This window comes from Acipenser ruthenus, chromosome 3 (genome assembly GCF_902713425.1).
Source record: "Acipenser ruthenus chromosome 3, fAciRut3.2 maternal haplotype, whole genome shotgun sequence".
In the NCBI taxonomy this organism is placed as follows: domain Eukaryota; kingdom Metazoa; phylum Chordata; class Actinopteri; order Acipenseriformes; family Acipenseridae; genus Acipenser; species Acipenser ruthenus.
In genome coordinates, this window is record NC_081191.1 from 59,177,224 (window position 1) to 59,201,525 (window position 24,302).

At 36.2% G+C, this 24,302-nt stretch overlaps 1 protein-coding gene and 1 long non-coding RNA gene across 4 annotated transcripts in view; one reads left to right on the forward strand and one right to left on the reverse strand.

Annotated features, from left to right (window-relative positions):
- The window catches only part of LOC117435482 (E3 ubiquitin-protein ligase HECW1), a 189,535-nt gene that overhangs the window by 68,084 nt on the left and 97,149 nt on the right, over positions 1-24,302 (reverse strand). For all 3 annotated transcript variants that reach the window (XM_059014511.1, XM_059014498.1, XM_034058677.3), the window contains 2 exons: positions 18,874-19,043; positions 557-699 (listed from right to left, as the gene is read on the reverse strand). In XM_059014511.1, coding sequence (XP_058870494.1) covers positions 557-699; positions 18,874-19,043 — 313 coding nt within the window. The remainder of the gene's footprint in view (positions 1-556; positions 700-18,873; positions 19,044-24,302) is intronic.
- Positions 17,704-24,145, forward strand: LOC131721187 (uncharacterized). The gene is made up of 3 exons (XR_009319883.1): positions 17,704-18,142; positions 18,887-18,990; positions 23,492-24,145. It is a non-coding gene; the product is annotated as an uncharacterized LOC131721187 (long non-coding RNA).

The following is a 24,302-nucleotide window of genomic DNA, read 5'->3' on the forward strand; positions in this document are numbered from 1 at the left end:
TCCTCTGCATACTTCACTCAGGGAAGTCATGTTCTGTTCTGGCTATATCTTCTAATCACACACTCAGTTCAGCTGTAGATCTTGATGCACTCTTATTATGCTTGCACTAGGATGAAGAGGGCTTGCACACTAAGACCAGGGGCGTATTAAGTGTGGGGTCCACCCAACTCAGAAAGAAAATGTATTTGGGAATTGGGTCACATGCAACCCGAGAAAGTACAAATATTCATATTTATAGTTGTAGACTGTGTTACCTTAGATTACAAATACTATACATATACATATACTATACTATACATGTTACATCATCTTCTATGCATCTATAATGACTGTATAAAATAACTACACTTGTAATCCACACTTTCTTTGTATATTTGGCAAATTATTTACTGTCTACTGCTAGACTAGTTGAAAAGAAGATACAGACATCAGGGTGATAAATTATGGCATAAATGATTGAATCATTCAGTCACTAGACTAATCAAAAAATAAATTAATTTTACGTTTTAAAGACACACAACCCTCTTTATCATAGTAAACACTTAGCAGCACATACCCTATAGCATGTCTCTCCAGAAGCCTTTGCACTGGCATAGAGAGCTTTCCCAGGAAGCGTTTTATGATCGGCCGGCTTTTGGCAAACTTGTCCTTCACTTCAATCTCCAACACATCCGTGGGCACGGAGACGAAACTGAACTGCTGTTATTAGTGGAGAACAAAAAGAAAACTTGAAAACAAAGCATATCTGGTGGGATCAAGAAAGGGGACTCTTATATGTAAAGAAGCATAAGAAAATGTAATAAAGCATGGTAAAGCATGGGTAAGCAGGAGGTTTTAAAAGTAGATTAAAAAAACATGGAAAACTATGGTAAACTATGATGAATGCGTAGTATAAGCATGGGAAAACTGCAAAAATACCATGGAAAAATAATGTAATACATTTTTTAAGGGGAATAGCATTTCTGATAGAATAGTTTTAAACATGAAGTACAAAAGATATGCAGCAGAAATATCGGCATTTGTTAAAACTAGGGTTGCCACGATATCAAAATTACAGTTTTTCGATTATTGAACCATTTTTATTCTATGATTACTGAATTTTCGATATCTACAATATGATATTTAAAGTAGTTTACACCATTTTTAGTATTACAAATGGTAGTAATTTGTTTCTATTTGTGTAAGTGGTTTGAAATAATTTACTATAAATTCAAGTTAACAGGTACAACTCTGTTTGTTTTAAAGTGTTTTAAATTATCTTATGTATTTAGATAGAAACATTCTGATGTGAATGACTGACAATCCTGATTGAAAAACATTTACCTTTATTGTACACTTAACTTTCAACAGTACCAATCACATTTCTACAGCCAAACTAACAACTTCCCATCCTATTTAATTGTTTTCACTCATAATTGGATTATAAACTGTAATACCAAATCAGTAAACAGCTAGTGGTATAGGCCTAAAGCAAGGGTTTTCAACCTTTTTTGATCCTGTGCCCCTTCTGTTGGGAGGTTTTACAATTTTCGCTCACTGAATGGTACCAGTTGCAATAAAAGCCAGAATAATCTGATTAACATTTTTCTTTCCGTTTTATTTAATATATATATTTTCACAGCTGGTTTAGCATACCAACCAGTAGGCTTCCTTCTTAAAACCTAATTACATGTCTTTGGATGCACAGAATTAAAAGACAGTATTTAGAAATGTCTTTGGAAACACTCGTATTCACTTTCTATTCGGCAAAGTCATTATAAATAATACAAAACAGTCTACACTGTAAATGTTTATCACTTTACCATTTACTTCCCACCTCAGTATAATTATGTGTGTTATTTCAAATGTTTCCAGTATCAAAAACATTAACCTCAAGATTAAACTATAATAACAATGATAAACTTTTTTTATTATTATTTAAGCCAGCATAAACATTATCCAAATGGTCTCTGTATAACTTTCTGTCGCTTTGCACTTTCTGTAGACTCTTGTGTTTTCTTCCTTCGTTTTTGTTTTACAAGTAAGAAATGTATCCATTTCAAACACCGAAAACATATAGCTGTTACTAAAATGCAGCCGTGGGAATAAATACAACAAAAAACGTCAAAGTATGAGTATTGTGACTATTATTTATGTTTACCGGAGCATTTAGACGTCTAAAAAATGCACATTGTTCTTCACCGATACAAGTTGAAAACAGCAAAGATCATGAGCAGCACAGAGTGCTCTCTGTAGGCACAATCGCCATCTTCACCTATCAGAGTGGAAATCGACTCAATCGAAATCGTGCATATATAGAGGTGGAAAATGTGGACATGATAGATTCTGTGTTCTATTTTATTTTTTTCATCTGCGGTTCACTTTGCTATTGGCAATGTGACTAGTTAATTTCCCATTATCGCAATTATCAAATGGTTCGATTTTTATCGTATTCTACGGTATTTTAAAATCAATACGATTAGTAGTATCGTAGCAATACAATATCAAAAATACCATAGTAAATGATACTTGCGGCAACCCTAGTTAAAACAAAGTGGCAGTGAAATTTTCGTTTTTACTGGACAACAATGGTAAAGGAACCTGACTGAAAGAATGATAGAAAACAGCGGTTTACCTGGTGTATAAACGGGATTATCAAAGTGTGTGCTCTGTTTCATTGATATGGCCAGAGGTTCAAACTATGTGGCAGTAAAACAGTGTGGCAGCAATGCTGATAAGGGAACTTCAATGAAAACCATTGATTTACCAAACTTTAAGAAATGTTTTCTTAAGGACTTTGTAAGGCCTATTATTATTATTTCATTGAAGTTTACTTTTCACAAAACCTTTTTTTTAACGGTTTAAGAGAAAGTTAGTAGTTGATTGTCAGTTTTGAACTTTGTTTACTCAAATACTTCAGTATACCAAATAAGTATTCTGGATAATCTGTTCACATGGAAGTGGAATGTAATATTCCACTATTGTTTCACAGACAGGAATATCCAGAACATCAACCGGTCAGCTCATGAAACACACATTGTTTATACTGGGTCCCTAGCCAGGTAAACAAATGCCAAAATACACCAAAATACACTGATTAATACAGGGGTTTTCAAAATCCCTAACTACAGACTCGCATACAGTATGTTCAGGGATAGAGGATGGCAAGTATTTGGAATACGGTGTTGACGTGAACTAATATTTCTCAATTTTCCACATATCTTATTCTGAATACTGATTACCTTATTCTGAATATGCTGTTTACATGACTAGAATACTTTTTCTGAATACTCATGGAATAATAATCGAATATTAGCCTGTATGTAAACGTACTGACTGTTGCTGGTTTAGACTGCAGTCTAGAACAGTATGCTTGCACATCGTTGCCATCTAGTTTGAGATAGCAGCACTGTAACGGCGTCAGAATGGCAAATTACGTATACAGCAGTCCCCGGCTAAGAGAACACCCCTTGGGAAGCAAGAGAAGTGTTCTTATAGCCTAAGTGTTCTCTAAGATGGAGTTACCCATCAGACAATAAGAATCAATAAATAAATACATATGTATTACTTGTCATGACACACGTGCATCAACATAGAAATTAACTGAATAAGTAAAAGAAAAGAAAAAGGCAAGTGTATGTTAATAAACTATAATAATAAAGTAACAGACAAACTAACGTTAATAAACTGTCAAACTAAATTAACACAGCACCCCTACATGTTAGAAAATGCAGCAGCAATATGCAAAGACATGCACATTATTTAACAGAACGGGAAACACCAAATTGCTTGGCGACTTAAGTTTGAAAATGAAGAGTTATCAGGTTACAAAACTACTGCATTCTGTTGTGAACAAATCACTATCGCTGCCAAAAAGGTGTTCCTTTAAGCGAAGTTTCTGTTCTTTTAGCCGGAGAATTTACAATGGGTAAAATCTTTTTCAGATTCCCTTAGGCGAAGTGTTCTCTTCGGAGGTGTCCCTATACGTAGAGACTACTGTACTGTAAGCTCCCCTTCCAGGTAATAAGAGTTTGGGTACATGTATTTGTTTATGGACTTACAGTGTATGGCTGTATTTATTAACATATTTCTGCTTATAATATTATGGACATAATATTACTCACAGGATATACAGTATCACCTGAGTGCACACTACCGTTCAAGACTCCTGTACTAGCCTACAGATGCCTTGACCAGACTGCACCCAGCTACCTCCAGACCCTCATCTCTCCTTACACCCCCACTCGACCTCTCCGCTCCTCCTGCACTAGAAGACTGTCTCTACCTCCTCTACGCTCCCCTGCCTCCAGAGCCCGCTCCTTCTCCACCCTCACCCCGCAGTGGTGGAATGACCTTCCTACAGATGTCAGGACTGCCCAGTCCCTGACCATCTTCCGGCGCGTCCTCAAGACTCACCTCTTCAGACAGCACCTGTAGAACTCCTCTTTTCCCTCTGGATACTTATCACTCTTCCTTAAATGCGCTTTACTTGCTCTGATCTGCTCCCTATTTTACTGCATTTAATCCTGTACTTTAGAGTACTGTAATCTGTCAAGTGTCATTTAATCTGCAGTATTTTGTATTTAATTATATCCTGATGTAACTATCACTGCCACTGTTATCTGCTCCGTTATTGAATCGTATTTTGTCATATACTTGTACTTGCTAGAACCAAAGTCATTGTATTTTATCTTGCTCTTAATTGTATTAATACTTGTACTGTGATTCTTGAAATGTATTTTTGTTTACGACTGTAAGTCGCCCTGGTTAAGGGCGTGTGCTAAGAAATAAATAATAATAATAATAATAATACATTTCATGTACCCAGGCTTATGAAACTAAGTACACTCACAAGTGATGCATTTTGAACTTAGAAAGCAAAGGACAAGGGTAAGTGGAGATTTATCTATTTTTTAAGTGGTCTGACATTGCATCTGCACTCTTTTTTTGAAATTATTTGAAATCTACATGTGATATTATAGGATTCAATTATTTAATGCATTTACTGTAGGCATCCACATCATGGTTAAAAGCAACAACGTATAGGGTGGGTTGAACTGCAGCCCTCCAATCTATGCTCATTTAGCAACATGCTCAGGCTTCATAGAAAAACATATTTAATTTCTAGAGACACTCACTCCTTCTTGTTACCTTCTTCCTTTTAAAACAAATGAGATTAGGAATTGGCAACTTTCCATGTTGACTTCACAGGATTAAGTCCCCTGTCTGACCTCAAACGTATCAATCAAGAATGTAAAGGATCTATACAGTGTTTGCCTGTGCCCTGCTTTTTATTAGTGCTGTGGATATATAGGTTGGAGGTCAACTATGCTGTATTCTTTGCTTGTCCATTTTATATAAAGAACAAAGATCCTGTAGAATTTTTACAAACTGATAAATTAATAGGCCTTATGTCCAGCTCTAGAATCTGCACAAAACATTAGGTAAAATATGTTTTGCACATCTCTGTCTAAAATAGTAGCAAAACATTACATATGTAAGATACATGTTCATATTAATTCTAATACATTTCTCAGCAGGCATTATACTGTAAATACACTTAAAATAAGTGACTAAAATAAAATAATTTTTAAAGCTAGAAGAAATTGTGAAAAGAAAAAACAGCACTATAAAAATAACCCCCTGCACACAGAAATCATTAGCATTGTTAGCATTGTTCTTTATGCTAAATATTGAAGCCTGATTCTGGGTAAACTTGGTGCCTCCTGACACACTGCAATGCTTGAATATATGAATAAAAAACTACATTTTCAATGAATTTTGGGCGTATTATTTCTCTTAAACTGAGAAATGAATAATTATTGATTTTACCATACTTAGTAGAAATTCTGACCATAAGTGGATGTATTACAGTATTCTTTTTGAGGGGATGTTGAAGCAACCTTTAATAATTACACTGTACAAGCTCATACATTTGTGAAGCTATACTCATAAGAGAAAGGAATGAATAACAAGGAGAATATATTATCAAACAAGGCTTCTTTGGAGACCCCTTGCTAGTCTTCATTACCGTAATTAACATTTTGAAGGTCCAGGTTGTGCTCTCTCAGGAGATTATAAAATGTGGCAGGGCAGAAGAGAGCCCAGCATATAATATTGTGGTTTATGATATTATTATTTAAAAGAAATGTTTTAAATAAAATGTTTTAAAGGAATTGTTTGGTAGTAATTTAAATGGGTCATGTTATTGGTGTGGTGTTTAAATGTGTTTTGTGTTTATTTAAAACACAATGGTTTGTTTGTTATTGTTTGGCAGCGTGGATGGGGTTAACGCCTCGTCCCTCTAAACTCATGTGGAATGTGACCATCTCCGAATTTATTAATTTATTGCTAATCCGGAGATGGTCACATGTATAAAAACCCACAGCTTGTGCTGGTCGGGTGGGGGTGGGGGTGTTCAAGATGAGGAACATGTGTGTGAGAGACGGGAGAAAGAAACAAAAACAAAAGGTAAAAATAAGAATTGCTGATTGTGCTGGAAGAAGCAGCACGGTATTTGTTTGGTGGAGGTATTTTTGCTTGTGTTCGAGATTGTTTTTTGTATGCACTTTTATTTTGAGCGTTGTTTTTGTTTAATTGTTTTATTTTTGAATAAGAACGCACACCAGCGCATCAACCCGTAGTACTGGTGTGTCTCTGTCAGCTTCCTGGTCGTACCCAACATCACCACAAAGCCGTCCTTCACTATATAACCTCTGAGTATTTATTTAAATACATTGTACCAGGATGTACACCAAAATAAGGACGCGAAGAAAGCCGCCTGGGGAAACAACAAGGCACTTTCTCATGCAAATTATAATACATTTTGCATGACTTTATGAGGTAACAAAACCATTAGAATAAATACTGCTTCACATTTGTTGTATGAATATATATTTTCCCAAAGCATAGTTTCCCATCTAAAAAGTTATTTAAAAAGAGTTGAATTGAGCACTAAGAAACAAGAAACATGGCTACAGGGATAAAAATCATTGCCTTAAAATGTATATGTCATAAACCCCAAGACTAACATCACATAAGTTAAAAAAATAGGTGATGCATAGATAGAAATCATTAATGGATTTAATGAAATGGAGAAGGCCTTAGGGTCTACCTAAGTAATTATAATATTAGTATAATATCTTCCACTTTAGGTAGATTAGTTAGATGTGTGGCACCAATGGGATTAAAATATTTAAAAAAGAAAAGCTCCTCAATACTCTATCATGGGATGGACCTGGCTGACATGACTTAATGAGCAACTTCGTATGGGTATAGAATAGTGTATCAGTTATCTCAGCTAATGTATTGTTAAGAATTATTTTGCATATTTTTCTTTTTTAGATCATAACACCCTAGTGACTAAAACATGCAGTTTAAAGAACCCCTGCTGCCTCAATTGAGCGCTCAGAAATTTCTTCTCTCTCAGTACATTTGGTTCAGATTTTTTCTGAGTGCAGTTGCTCATTATACATTTTTGCCTGGCTAAAGTGTTTTCATCATTTTATATTTTTGTTTGGAGACTATTTCCATGGCCACCTAAAGCATCCCTGTAATTTGCTGGAAAGTTTGATTTAAAACTTTGACAAAGCAGTGATGTTCCAAAGACCATCCGATTCTGTCAGTTAACCGATTTATATGAACTAACAAGTACAACAAGAATTGGTCAGATTGTACAGGAAAGTAAATATTAGAAGGTATAAAGGTAGTGTTACAATAGCAACAATTAAATACAAAATATTACAGAAAGAAATCAGCTTCAAAAATTGCTGATGCTCCACTTTCGATAAAACAAAGTCAAAGTAACATTTTCAATGTTACGTGGAGTGCAGGATGCGCTCTATAGCCTGGACGTCGCTAGTTCGAGTCCAGGCTATTCCACAGAGCCCAGAGCTGCGTTGTCCTCCGACACTGTAGCTCTTTGGTGGCTGGATGGTGAGTCCGTAGTGTGAAAAAAGCGGTCAGCTGACAGCACACGCTTCGAAGGACAGCGTGTGTTCGTCTTCGCCCTCCAGAGTCACCGCAGGGGTGGTAGCGGTGAGCTGAGCCTAAAAATAATTGGCCATTCCAAATTGGGAGAAAATAATAAAAATAATTGGCAACGACTAAATTAAAAAAAAAAAAAAAGAAAATAAAATATATATCTTTCATGCAAACAATAACGATACTCAATTATGATTTTGTAGGTTGGCTCTTCAAAACAGCTCAAATAACTTTACCCATGTTATCTGATCAAAATCTGCTTAATATTGTAGCAATGGCATAGACAACTACTCTGCAATCATGTAAAAAAAAAGTATGGTTAATAATAATAATAATAATAATAATAATAATAATAATATCTTTATTTTTCTATAGTGCCTTTCATAGTGGACCACCATCACAAAGCGCTTTACAGAGGTAGGCTGTGAACTGTGCATAATATGCAGAGTTACTTAAAACAGGACACTGATTTAACATCTCATCCGCAGGATGGAGCACAAGGAGGTTAAGTGGCTTGCTCAGGGTCACACAATGAGTCAGTCAGTGGCAGAGGTGGGATTTGAACCGCTTGACCTTCTGGTTACATGCCCTGGACTTTAACCACTGGACCACATGGCCTTAAAAATATTAATAAAAAGTTTATTTGAAGCCTTGGTAGGAATGTTTTTGATTTTGTTATCTACAGGTAGTGGATATTGCTGGATTAAAATTATAATAAAAAAACAAACAAACTGTCACACAGTTGGTAATTAGTGGTCATAAAGCTATTGATAAACATAGCATTTGTTTTGTTTTGCTTTGTTTTTGTAAATATTAAGATTTTGTAATATAAATGTTGTAAATTCTAACATTTATTATATGAATGACACAAAAACATTTTTTAAATATCTGCTTACAATAAAACTGTGAAGGGATAAGGGAGAAGAAGGGATAGGATATCCAATAAGAAGGAATAGGATATCCAATAATGTACAGTAAGTAACATTTTATATCATGGTCTGTGGGGTTAAATGAAATACATTTACCACATTCACTGCATCACCCAGCACCCAGCCTCTTGGCTAAACTCTGCATGTGAAGGACATTTTCAGCGAGGGAATGACTGCCGTTTCTTATTTGTCTTGCATGTGTGAATCAATAATGCACTTGCAGTCTTAGACCAAGCAAGGGCAGTAACACAATATGTTCCTGTAGTGTGTCTTCACCTCAACAGCTCATTAAATAGGCACTCTGTACTCTACAGATCGAAGGTATGCTGTAAAGCCATAAATATTTGCGAACCTTTTATTAAGCGTTTTTTGCGAATGAAAAAAAAAAACGCAAACATTTTTGGCACAAACATCAAATTCCTCAAACAATACATACTTTGTATATTGCAACAGATCGCCAACATTTATGAAACAAAATGGGTTTTATGGGTGGGATTCGCCAAATATTTTGGTTGCAAATATTTATGGCTTTACAGCATCTGTTTTGACTACTGGCTGTGCAGTTAAATACTTTATCATTAGAAACGTTCAGCAGTAAGTGCAGGCCCTTACTAACTGTATTGCTGAAATCTTTGAATATATGACAGATTGTAAACAGTTTATATACTAAATCAGTAAAAAATATCTGAGAATATGTTATTCATAATATACAGAGTTACTGAAACTTGATCAAATTAATGCTAATGGTTTGTTATTTTTAAGTGAATGCAAATTCTGGTACAAAATACAGACACAGCTTTTGAGTCATGTATAACCTTGAGGGCAATCAATGACAATAATTCCTTGAAAATAAGTGGACATGGAGGTTATCATCTAGAAATGAGAAGCTATCTGAGTTGAGCTACATACTGAGTACATCATTTCTGAATGATTTTCTTTGTAGGTTCCCTTTAAATTAAAATTACAGGCCTTCAGATTTAAAGCTGTCAGAACTAGGAACTACACACATCAACAACTGTTTGCCAGCCTCAGGGTGTCAAACTCAAATTAAATATTACACTTTGTAGCAGGGCGATTGCCCTGCATGTGTGTATTTAGTGTTGGTATCATTTGTATGGGGAAATTGGTTTGTTGTGTGTCATTATGGAGTTGATTTTATTTAATTGAATTATTGTTTTACAGACGGGCGCTCGATTGAGACTTGCTGCTTGCTAGGCTTGGTTGAGGGGAAGGGCTTGGCTGTGCTTGACCTCAATCAGCAGGTGGGCGGGTCTTGATCGAGTGTCCGTCAGTTCAAAAGCATCCGCGGGAGATGGTTCGAGGCGACTGTAACGCCATGCCAGAGGGGAGCGGCGTATACTCGGGAGGAGAGGGTCCGCTCTGCAGGAACGACAGCTACGCAACCCTGAGACTGCAAGCGGTGCTTGTGAAGGTAATGCCCAGCCAAGGCCGTATGAAGCAGCACGAGTCGTTGTATGAATACCGGCTCATGAGTAGGTTAGTTAGGGGATAGTGATCCCATGTGATGTATACAGAGGGTTACGTAGTGTAACCGGTTCCTGGAGCGGGACGCCTCGTTTATAAGGCTAGCGCTCGCTCTCTGGGGCACCTTTTATTTGTAGTTTTTGTACTGTGTTTTATTTTGCCTTTTGTACAGCTTGCTGTATGTGTCCTCTGTGCGTTACCATGGCTGGTAACGTCACATGACCACCTTTTACTTTCATTTCTGTTTGTATTAATAAATCCTGCGCGCCTGTGCCGGCGTTTCAACACCACCCCCAATGTCTCTCTGTGTTGTTTAAACAGTGGTGACCCACGCACGTGACGGAAGACCCGGTCACACACTTTCATATGCTTAAGGCAGTAGCAGCTGTAAAAGCCCTAATGTATACCAGTCAGAATTCAGAAATCGCAGGGTTTTCTGTTTTTCTCCTGGGGTAAGTCTATGAGTCATTGGAGCAGTTAACTCTCCCTCCCTAACTGTAATCCTTTTTTATTAACTTGCTTCAACTTCTGTTTCTTCCTTCTGCACCAATAGTCAAGTGCTCATTTGTAGCGAGCAACTGTGATCCAAAATGTATTCTTCAAGACCTTCTCCCTTTTTCTCTGCTTGTAGAGCTAAATGTGCAGTTGGATTCCCCAGCAATACTGATGCACCCTGATAAAGGATTGACTATTACCTGTGCCATTTTATATTTTATATTGGGTAAACTGCAGGTGCTTTTGGCAGCAGGATTTGCAATTAATGACAACATATACCTATTGTCAAACTCAATCAATATTGTGTTATTATTGTGTTATATGGCCTAAATTATGTATATGAAGACATTATTGACCCCTAGATTCACCAGTCCACACTAAATGATTCCATTTCGACTGCTGAAAAAAACAAAATATCTTTTTTCTTTAGAATAAAATAAAACATGTTGATAATGTTAACCTTAACAAATACAATGCAATGTTGCTTTGATGCATATAATTGCCCATTAATCTCATGAGCACACCTATTTCATCTTCTGTAGTGCAACCGTGTATCTCAACACAAAAGATTAGCAAAAAAGGCTATTTTCTTTTACCACATTTCAGCACAGATGACAGTTGCTATACAGAGCTGCAGCAGCACGAAAGTGTGATTATCCACACGTCGCCTCCTGTGTTCTAGCCTTATCTGCTAAAACATTACTCATGGCAGCAAAGCTTATGAAAAAAGCTAATCTGTTTGTAGTGCAGATATTAGTGCAGTGTTGCACTGGAGGTTTGCTTCCAGAATATTTCGTTGCTAAACTACTCAGATGTTTTGTAAGGCCCTTTTGATATATTTGTTTGGAAATTCCAGGTCAGTCAGTCCAGGTCCCTGCTTTTTTTTGTTTTTGTTTAATGTGAACGCTAAATTGTATAACACTTTACAACAAGGTATGTCATTTTTGCATATGCTTCATGTACAATAAATGTTATTATGAAAGGCAATTTGAAAAGGAAAAACGACTCCCTAGTTCTTTAAAGTAAGTTGCCTGTCCATATGCACAATCTAATCGGATTCAAGCTCTGCCTATTTGAAGAACCAATTCCAAAATCTTCTATTTGTCCTGTATGTATACCAGATTCTTCAGATTCAAGCACATGAGTTCAGAAGCATTGATTCTTCAGAACCCTACTGAGTTTGTCTCGTATCTTCTGCATATTTGTTTTCCGATGCAATCAATAAAAAAAGTTTTGATTCCTGTAAACATAGTAATTGTGAATAGAAAAGGGAACTCTTCGGCAAAATGTCTTATCTTTTATTCATTGTCTATTTTATTATAATAATTTAGTTTTAGCTTTTGCTCTTTCCTTGCTTTCTGTTGGCTCAGCTTCCTTATTTTCAGAACATTAAACAGCATTGTTTCATGGGTTACAGTTTAGTTCAGCTCTCTGTTTCTCAGTTTGACTGTTGATGCTAATACAGTTTAAGATCTATTGAGAGGCCCCCTTTTTTAGTTGACAAAAATTGCCCTTACTAATATTGGTATTGCTAAATGTATTTTATCAGAGTGGGGACCACAGCAGAGAGTGCCCAGTGTTCTGGCCTGTACTGTGCAGAGACGTCCTGTTTGATTAAAATCAGCTTCTCCAAATATTGAATTATATATATGGATACAATTCTCATACCTTTGCCTTTTATCAGACTTGCTACACAGCACAGTTGTGGAGTGGGTTGCAAAACAGTTAGAGAAACTCAGTGAGATTTGGCCCAGTCAAGGCTGGACAGAGGTCTACATCACACCAGGAATGTCAATCCTGGAGCTAACTGGTAACTAGTTCTGCAACCTGACCCCACACGAGCCAATACGCCAGTGGGAGAGTGAGGTTGTATGCTGTTTGCAGCAGATGGCACCTAGAGCTGTAATAAAAGGGGTAACAGTAAAAGTCATCCCCTCCACTCCCACTTATCTGGCACAATGTACTTAGCCAGCATTAAGCTTTAATCTTTAAGACCAGTTTCACTTTCCCATTAAAAGGTCACTAATTATATTATAGCATCAGTCAATTATATGTTGTTGTTGCTATAGTACATTCCACATTTGTTGTTTTAAATGGTATGGCAGAACATTTAAAAAAATCTAAGAACTACAATAATAGAGCATTTTACAAAATAAGATAATACTGTACTTTAGCATGAGAGCATACCCCTGCCAGGTATTGCTTGGAACCTATTCCTAATTACAAAAGCTTTGGATCCATATTACTCTGGTAAATGTACAGCTCTCAAGTGGAATTTTCCTGTGTCAGTAATGTTTATGATCTAAAGCGTGAGCTCTTACCTAATGCATTTCCCCCAACCCTGTTTGGCTGCAGACATGGCTAGTGTTACTATGGCAACAGTGGAGGTTTAGAAATCCTGAAATGTATATCACAAGGGGGACTGCATTGCGAACATACTATTCTTAAAAACAAGCATTATTAAACAAATTCACATTTTACAACGGGTAAAGTATTTATCCAATTTTGACAAGTATTTCACAGTGTCTTCACTATCTTATCAGAATGCTTTACTTTATTTACGTGTCTGTGTGTCAGTGGCTTTCTTTGTGTTTGGGTCCAGAGTCGTAGTCGACGCGCTGTTGTTGTCATCTTCGTCAGCATTTCTAGCCTTCTTAAAGGAGCAGTTCGTAATAGATGCATCAAGAGGACTACTGGCTGATTCAGAGAGTTGTGCGGGAGATGTGAGTCATGTGACAGCTTGCCTATTATGCGAGTTCTGGCTTGATACACCACAGCTGCCTATAGAAAATAGTACAACTGCCCCATGTATGTGTTTAATCTAGGCTCAATGACAGTGTAGTTCTAGTTTGCTCTGGAGTGGGTTTGATTAGGATACCTGCTCAAGAAGAACTCAGCATTTGTATGTAGGGTCTTACTTACAGGAGAGTTCTCAATGCTGTTATTGTTTACTGCATCAAAGCAAAAGACGACCATTTATTGTTATGCTACACTAAACCTAGCCAGAGCAGTTGTGTTGCTAGATTTATAAACTACATCACAACAGGCAGTTATATCAAACAGTATTTGTAAAGCATTTTTTAACTGAATGAAAAACCAAAACAAGTTGTCTGACTACTTACTATATTTAGTAATAGAGATTGCTTATGGTCAGTTTTGTATTCTATTAAAATATATGTTTAATCTCATTGAGAAAATGTTTATACTGAAAAAGGGTATTTTATATTTATTGGGGAAGGAAATGACAGTAGTTTTAATGATTGTTATGCTACTAGAGAAAAATGCTCTAGAAATCCAGGGATTGTGGGACCACAGAAGTTTTTGTCCTGCTCCAAAAACCCCTTGCACACAATTATGGCACAATGGATGGTCACATTATTTTCTTGAAAGTAGCCATCACCATCGTGGTTTGGCCTTCCAGATCAATGGATCCAATGTCTTGCAGGAGGACATGCCCCACACTAGGGCAATGCCGCTTCCAGAGCCCGTTCCTTTTCCACCCCCTCAGTGGTGGAACGACCTACCCATGGACATCAGGACTGCGCAGTCCCTGACCACCTTCCGGCACCTCCTCAAGACACACCTGTTTAAACAGCATCTGTAAACCTAAACTCTCGACTATACTGGACTATATGGCACCCAATTGTACCAGTTATTGCATCTGCTTGTACTTGTGCTGAACTGCTCCAAACCTTGCTGTATTCTACTACTGCTCTTAATTATAACTAACTATTTCCTGTATCTATTGATTTTACTCTTATAGGTATCCGTATTCATGTTTTTTGTTTGAAACCATGTATCATACTAACTACGTTCTCTTAATGCACTTTACTTGTATAAGCAAATATTTTTACTATAACTAACTGCTCTTAGTCGAATTCACTCTTAAATGTCATTATTTACTGTATTCTTTATTTTGCTCTTATTTGAATTTGATCTTATTTTCTACAATTTTACTGTACTTTATAACTGCTCTTATCTGTAACATGATATTCTATAATGTGATATTTTGTAACAACTGTAAGTCACCCTGGCTAAGGGCATCTGCAAATAAATAAATAAATAAATAAATAAATAAATAAATAAATAAATAAATAATTGGGTAGGCAGGTCCTAATAAAGTGGCCAGATAGTGTATGACTTCTATATTACAAATAATAACAGATGACTTGTTTCAGTATAACAAGAATAATAATAATAAAAAATTGTGTGAAAAACTAATACAACTTTTGCTTTTGGAACACTCAAAACAAAGGATGCACATGTCTATTGGAACAATATCGTTCATGGGAGGATGCTGCACTGCCATGCTACAATATAATCCAAAACCGAATCAGTGACAAGTATCTTCCCCTTCAAAGCTTTTATACATTTCCAAAACTGGGTCACAGCCACCGCTGTGACAGGTAGTACAATTCAGAGCCCAGCGCCACAGCAAACAAGAAGCCCTAAACACCACAAGGCAAGGGGGAAGTCAGTGAGGCAGCACTGCAACAGAGTCCCCTTTACATCTTCCTTCTTACAGGCAACTGGTGATGTCATCAGATAGTAACCAATACCTGAAACACTTTGACAACCTCCCAGTAAACACAAGACTGTGACATCTGCCTAGGCTGTTTATTAGGCCTTATGAGACCTCTTTTTAAATTACCAAAATAAACTAATTTCACTTGCATATATTTGATTTTTAGTCATTTGACAACAGCTGAGTCTTTATAACTTAAAACCTGTCAACAAAAACCTGTCAACTGCCTTTAATAGAGTTTCTGCAATCCTTCATCTGTTAATTCTTCACCATCCTCAGAGGGGCTAAAAACTATTTAAACTGGAAGCAAACTATATTGAATGGAATCAGCAATGGAATCAAACACACCTGAGTACACACAATCACCAGCAGAATCTGTTTCACATTTTTCGCTGTAGCTTTCTGACCCAGTTTCTCAGTTGCATTAGGAACTCTTATAGTGCAGATTCATGAATAACATCGTATGAGTTCCTACAAAACTGATAGCATGTAATTCTGGCAAACCCTTGGTCAGAAGCCACTTTAAGCCAGGACTTGGCATCTGCAAAATTCTATCTTGTACACTGCAACAGAACAAACTTAAAATAGTGGGCTTATTTTGGACCACTATGATTTGCATATTCTGTAGAATTATGATTAAAGCCCCTAATGTTGATTAAAAGTGGTCTAATAAAATAAAAAATATATCATATTTCTATAAAATGAATCTTGTGGTTATATTTAAAATACATTTGTAATACACTATATTGTACTAAAATGCCTATAATAATTTCCCCTGTTTCTGGGGTGTGACCTGATGTAACTAAAACTGACACACTCTTTATGGAGCTGTATTAGGCAGACCTTGCATACAGCTGAAGACTTCAAGTGCCATATAACCTTGCTGCTCCCTTGCTGGAAGTTTTGAGACCTCAAGCAATAAAATGATAAAGAGGATGATGGAATTAGCTTGCGAAAAAAAGCCTTGATACATTGTCTAAAAGATTTTGCAGTCCACCATTTATTGTACATGCACAAACCTGTTCTTAAAATATGCGTTTAATGTTATGTAACTTCATCTGCTATGTCTCAAAACGCCTATGGCATCAGAACTGTGTTGATTAAACTATGAATTTGCAATAGAGTTGTAAGTATTGTATCTGTACTACTTCTTGTATTCAACTGAAAAGGGCACTTATGTGGTCTTGAAAGTTTTTAATGTACATTTCCAAATTTCAAATACAAATGTATCACCATTTTCTTGATCACAAATTCACCATGTAATTAATCTGAGGCTGTTAACAGTAATGAAATAAAATGAGTGATACACCTTCATGATACATTTGTAACTTTGTTGTTGCAACTTTTGTGAGCATGTACCAAATTTTAACTTGTTACCAAGATTGTTATGTTAATTAGGTAGCTTAAATGATAACTCTGTGAGCAAAAAAGCAACCAGGCTGCAGAAAGAAGTGTGGCAAAATACCTTCAGGTCTTGATCTTTTTCACATGAACAATCTGCTTGAAGCCACACTGAAACAGCATGTAATTTATCATAACCAACATCAAATTAATTCACAATGCTGTTAACATAGCTAAACATCTAGACACATCATAACTTTCATCAATAGATTCTTGATTTAATACGTTTATTCCTCTAAACTCTGTCTGTGGTTCTTATTACCCTAATTGCAATCAAATAATTTTGTTGCTTTTTTCAATACAAATTCAAATGTTTTTTTTTTTTTATATTGCATTGCAAACGTCAATAAATTTAAAGGAATGATTTATTTCTCCTTTCTATTTGGAACAAGAGCTGCTGCAGGAAAAAGGTAAGTGAAGTTTAATTAAACGTTGTTGATTCAAATGACGAAATAAAAAGCCCACCTTTCATGATACAATCCCATTATAATGCAAAGGGCCCTTGTTTGTGAATCTAAATGAGTTTTATTTAAAACATGTGTGTTTATAGCTGTTTAAGTGTCAGTTTGCTTGTGTTGTGCAGATTTGCAGAATGGCAGATGATCATTAAGAGCCTGCACTTTGTGTGTTTAACACTGTGGTCGATGCAAATTAGCCATGTGTTTATCAGAATACTCTGTACACCACTACATACATGTGCAAATAACTTTCCATTAAATAACTGATTTATGTTCATATGTTCATGCAAAGAGTGCATTGTGTACTGCTTAGTAGAGAAGTACTTTGTTTTTTTAATATAACTGTATTTTTTCTGGAGTAGGCCCCACCCATTATTTGAATGTTACTGTTCTCCAATCAGGGATTTAATGCTGGAGGTTGGGGAGGGACTAGGAGAGAGGAGCGCGAGGGGTCTGAGAAACAAGATGTAAGAGGAGATGCAATAAATTAGGAAACCCCTAACAATAGCATTATCAAATCAAACCAATTTAATTAATAGTACGTTTTAGTCTGATCAACTGACTCTAGAAGGACTGGGAGAAAAATCTGCTGTAATATGATTTAAGGAACTATTTAGTACACAACTACATGGGTGTATGTTTAGGTATGCCGTGTACATTCTAGTGAAGGAAAGGAGAAGTTAGTATAAGCTTTTCATAGTGTTAAAATACACTGTTTCCAGAAGAGGATTTCAACCAGACAGCACGTAGAGCTAATGCTCTCAGGACCTATGGCCTTAACCAGACTGAAAAAAAGAAAAAAGGACTAAAGCAAAACTACGTGAAAGTAAGAACGAAACTTAACTGACTGCACCGTTTGTAGGAGAGACGCTAGGACAGAGCTGCTCGTGAGTACTACTGGATTTTGTCACACATTATTGTTATTATTGTAAATCCTTATTTCTTGGTAACTCTAAACTAATTCAAAGAAAGCATCTTACTTTTAAATTTACCAGTAGTCAAGTGTTGTTATGTCGTGCAGGTTATTTAAATGGAGTATAACTTACATATATCACACCACCCTAGCCCAATAAACGTACCCTCTTTCTTCACCCACTTTTCCTGATTGTACCATTTTTGTTATAAATTTGTAAAGTGCATTGGCTAAAGGCGCTATAAAAATGTAAATAAGTAAAAATAAATAAAATATTCCTAGTGAGAGGCAAATTACTATTGGGTAACACACAGCTAGGTAGAGGCACTGCATACATTACTACCAGTGAGTCCAAAAATAATAGACGAGGCAATAAGCTTGCTTGGGCCTGCAGATGAACCCGGACCCAGGTAAGCACAAAGCACACCTTTGAATAGGCTAGCAGGGGCGTTACAGTAGTTTACAGCTTTATAAAAAAAATGTGGTAGTGGTGAAGATTTTTCAGGTTGGATCACTAGCTTGAAGCTTGACACACCTGCTGGAAGTTTCAAAGCCTGTTATCTGAGCAGAGACCGTTCGAATTTGCGGTCCAAAATCACAAAACATGAGTTCCTGTTAATGGCAGTATATCCTGTATACACAGTATAACACTTTGAAATATTTTTTCTAAAACTGTAAATTGGACTGCCTTGCAATGCAATGTACCTGTCCTTGCCAGACAGGGTTGATGGTGTTGTAGACTATCCCAGATCTCTTCTCTTGTCCGTGGTGAGGCAAAGCTGGGAAGATGCTGTGTTTCCCAGGCTGGATGGCAATCTTCAGGTAAGGGTCTGGATTGAAGAACATTCCCTTTTTCAGTCCCACAGCTTGAAAATCTGTAAACAACATGCAACAGAGCTGAGTAACAGAGCTTTCCATTTTGGTTAGCTGAAGATAGCAGAATTAAATGACAAAATTCATGCTGTGGTGCTATTATTTTTTTATTGGTACAGAACTAAAGTTACAAAACTCATTACACAATGTTTCTTTTTTTTTAAATAAGCGATGAAAAAGGTTATTACAATAACTCCACCCATTTCTGTCTATATGAAGTAGGTTGAGTTATTATTTCCTTGAGGGCCATATGGACTAACTTTTATCGTTCTTCTGTACAAGAGGCAGGGAAAGCTGTAGGTATACATCAGGAAGTTGACAGGTTTTTCCTTCATTCAGTTTGAAGGAACCCTCTGGGCACTGACTCCTCAAAATTAAAAAAAAGAAAATGCTTTCATTTTATCTAAAGTTTGCACTGGGGAAATACCTTAGGCCATGGTTCCGTGAGCAAACACCAGGAGGTCCGCAAACAACTCCCCAAATTCTGTTATGCAGTTCTTGCAAAAAACAATTTCTACACAATCACACATTGTGATACTAAGCAACAAAAAGCTTCAACCACGTCATATATAATTATAAGATATGTATGCAATCTGCATTTTTCCCCTTTATCTGTTTTCTTTTATTACAGGTGTGTATAAATTTATACAATACAATATATATATTACAGCTCCCTTGGATGCAATACCAAGCATCGCCTTCAAAGCCACCATTAACTGAAACAGATTTCTAATGAGAAACAAATACTAGCTAAATAAATTACACATTATGAAGGCACATTTGTCTTGTCCAAATTACAGACTTCTTTTTTATAGCCAGCATTATTAAAAAAAAAATTACATCTAGCATTTATGTAAATGCACATCTTTGTAATCTGTGCTTATTTTACTGCTTGTGTTCATTGTTCAGGGAAAAATGTAATCTGGCTGTCCCAGCCTTTTTGCTCCACATGAAAATAGCGCACTGCATTGAATAAACTCTGTTGGAAACACTAAATAAAACAATAAAATAAACATAAAAAACACAATTTTAGTACTTTTCATTTTCAACGATATAATATATGTGCTACAGTGTTGCTAGGGATATAGGAATAGACCTATTGATTCCATACGTTTTTGGAGGTTAGCTGCATATAGTAACAGAAGTTAATGTGAAACAAAAAGAGGCTATATTTGTAGCTTGACTTGTGAACTGTACTGTAGTGTGAATGATCGATTTCAGCTCCATGTTATTATATGGGTTTATTCAGCCGGGTTTAATATCTCACAAGATTATATGCCAAAAGGAAATTCTATTAACACTACTTCTGGAAATAATGTGTACAGTCTGTTCTTGACGCTGTCATATTTAACCAAAATGCTATAAATCCTATCGACTGTGTGCCACCAATCCTGTTTAATTTAATTCTCATTAAAGAAAACAGTAAAATGATATGTTCCAGAATAATATTTTTCATATGGATTACTTTACTAAATAAAAAGTATGTAAATGATAAAGTCAAAGGGTACAAATAACTATATATATATATATATATATATATATATATATATATATATATATATATATATATATATATATATATATATTGTGGTAGCGTGGCGGGCAGTCAAGACTGACTAGCGGCAGGAACAGCAAACACCCACAGACAGAGTTATTGTTCAGCGCCTTGGCGCACTTTTATTCTCACCAAATAAAACAAAACACAGGAACAAAGTAAATATTTGAACCAAAATACTATAAACCCTTTTACAAACAGAACAAACCAAAAGCCTATCTTCACTTGAAGATACTAACTTCACTATATTGAAGTCCCTAACTCACACAGGACAGCTAAGCTGTTTCCCTGTCTTAAATCTAGTTTATCAATTATTTTAATCACTCTGCACTTACGTTCTCCACATTCAACACTCCTGCCACCTCCTTCTTACACTAAGAACAAAAGGACAGTTTATATAGCACAGATAATTGCAAACACTCAGACAATCAACACCCTATCTACCCAATTAGCCAGGTGTTTCCCTTTTCTGGCTGAATACCATCAGCCCTAAAGGCTTCTGGGAAATGTAGTTTCCCCAGCTACTTCGGCCATGACGCCTATCATGAACTACAAGTTTTTCACCTTAACAGGGGAACATAGATCTTGTCAGCCTCAGACTGACATACTTATTAGCCCTCACTGCCCCACAATATATAAACATGGCCATGAATTGGAAAGGGGGGGTGCAGTGTTTGTGCAGCAGTCAGGGGTTGTTGTTTTTTGTTAGATTTATTTGAAAACAATAATAGTGATAAAAACACTAAGAAGAAATAAGAAGCCTTCTTAAAGAAACACTGTTGAGTTTTAAAACTATATTAAATATGTGTCCCGGTTCTGAGCTTTGGAAATCAGGGCACCCTAAAATACCTAATAAACTTGGACTTTTGTGTTTGCAAAAAGAAAACAAACAAAACCAAAAAAATAATAAAAATTAATTAGATTGAATATAGTATTATGTAGATCTTAAGGATTACAGCTATGGAAACAATAAAAGGATCTGTCCTTGAACTGTCCGAGATGTTGATGCATCAAGTGGAAGGCTGTCTAAAAATTAAGCTAATGCAACACACCAGAGGTTTATTACTGTTTAATATGAAGTCCTCCTTTTTTGGAGAAATTGATAATGTCAGAGAAAACATTTGAGCAAATAATACATTCAATTGATCCTACTGGTACTTGGGGGATGATTTTAAGTGTATTTGGCAATAGGCTACTGTGTAAGGCAGAGGAAACGTATGGTATGTAGAATGAAAATCCCCTGAGAGCTTATTATCTTTAGATATCCCCCATGAAACAAAACTATGTGCGTTACTCATAAAAAATTTAGCGCCACAGATGCATGTTGTGTGACACATTTTATTTCACTATAGTGGGTGAGAGATCACTTTGTTGACAACAGCAGCAGGGACATGTTGGGTAATAGCTGTGGTTTGTAGTTTGCAGGATAAGCTACGCTTTTAAATCATTCATCAGGAAAGCTAAGATCATATAAAGTGAGCCATTTTCATACACAAATGCCGGTACTGAGCCATCTTGGAGAAGTCTAAAAAATTCTTACAAAAGACCCATTCACACAGCACAAAATTGAGCAACACATGTCTAGATTTGTGACATCTTTTTGGAAATCATGTGTTTTCATGTTAGATTTAGAAATGTCACATTTTTCAATTTTTTTCAGTTTCTCATTTATATGGAAAACTACAAAGCGGTAATTTAATTTAATATGTTAACCTACCATGGTTCAGCAGGTTTCATTCAATTTTCTGAAGCAAAATTAGGTAATTCTAGGGTGATGCAAAACGTTTGGCCACAGCTGTAGGTCTTGCATTTTTTTCCCCAAAGAAGGCGATACAGTATCATTAAAAACAAGAGAGATTCCAGCTGTTCAGGCAACAGCAGAATATTGTGGCTATTTGCTTTACATAAAAGGATGCTCGACTTGGCTAAGGGATCGAATGCTAACAGGGTAATGTATTTTTATTTATACCACTGATGTGGTTTTTATGATATCTCATTAAAAGTTAGTGACCAGATCTTTTTTTCCTTTATTTTTTTTCATTGTGACACACTGCACCGCAAATACATTCTATTGCTAAGCATATTGCAGATCATTTAAAAACAACACTGTTTACAAAACACTAATAATCACAAAATATTTTAAGATGGAGGTAATCTATTTTTTTACTTACAAAGTTATTTTAAGAGAGGAATTAAAAAAAAGACAACAGGTCTTCTCTACACTCAGCCCACCAGTCTGAAGGAACATGTTCTATACTTAAGCATTAAGGTACCAGAGGGCGTGGGTTATCGTGGATATTATCACTGCTTGGTGCAACCAACCAAGCAGTGACAATATCCATGGCAACCCACACCCTCAAGTAGCTTAATGCTTCTATAAAACGGATTTACTAACGTAAATAAACAAATACAAGAGAAATAGATAGAAATTTGAAGGGTAACCTTCCGCAACAGAAAAGAGTTCCTATGAACTATTGATACTCAGGTAAGATTTTTCTTTATTTGAGTTGCAATTTTGTGTTCATAGACATTAATTTGAATGTTGCTGTTAACTGTACAATTCTTAAAGTGACTGTCAATTGACATTGAAGTGCAGGCATCTGACATCTGATCTTATTTTTTTGTTTGGCGATGCTGTGGAGTTTTCCTCCATCAAGATGTTGCTCCAGAGCTTTCAATTTTCTAACAACGGTTCCCAATAACTCTGCAGGGAGCTCTCCGATCTGTGACTGCTGACAGACATTTTCTCTCGCTTGCAATGATTGGTGAATATTTGTTTGGTGCCTGCCTTTCTGCATATTCTGGGCAACATTGTTGCTAGGTAATTCACTCCCATTGGCTCTACACTATACCATACACCGCGATAATTAAACGTGTTTTGTTTTCCTTTGTTAGGGTGAAGATTAAAGGCAGGTGGATTTGCTGGAAGTTTTGACAAGTACTTCTCTAGTGATGCTACTGGACACAAGTGATTTCCGGGCACTTCAAACATGAATCTGCAGTGACATTCTTTGTTCTGTGTAGGGATTTTTGTGATTTTTTTGTACTTTCATTAAAGGTCATGGTGGCATTCTTAACTCTGTTTTCATCTGTTTTTATAATAAAAGAATCTGTTTCCTTCTTTTCCACTGCGTCCAAAATGTAACTGGATGTCACACCAAACTTTACTCACAAGACCAACAGCTGTGTCAGGGTTCAGGGCTTTAGAATGTTTGATTATTTGAAAATATATTTCAGTTATTGCATGATGATGTTGTGTTTTATCCCGGCCTTCTCGTCTAAGTTTTTTAATTGTACCCACAAACACGTTGTTTGAACTTGTGAATTGTGTCGCTCATTAGACACCAGGATAAACTTAACGGGGGGTCATTTAAATGCCTGTTCAGTCCAGCACCGAGCCCAACATAGCTGCTGATTCCGTATTGCTCACCTTTACAGTTTCGGACTGTGCAATAAAAATCTCTAAGGATATTATTTAGTTCTTCTTTTGTTAGTTGTGTGAATTCAATATGTATTTTTTTTTCAGACAGCCAGTCATTAAAGCATTTAACAGCCCAACTGGTTTGTTTGGTGGTATTCATTTCTAGTTTTTTCTAGCACATCAATGTTAGAGTTCTGTACCTCGGTGACGGTTTAACTTTTCGCTTTTGGGAGACTTGCAAATATGAGCCGATGCAGCTTCTATTTCTACCCATTTATTGATTGT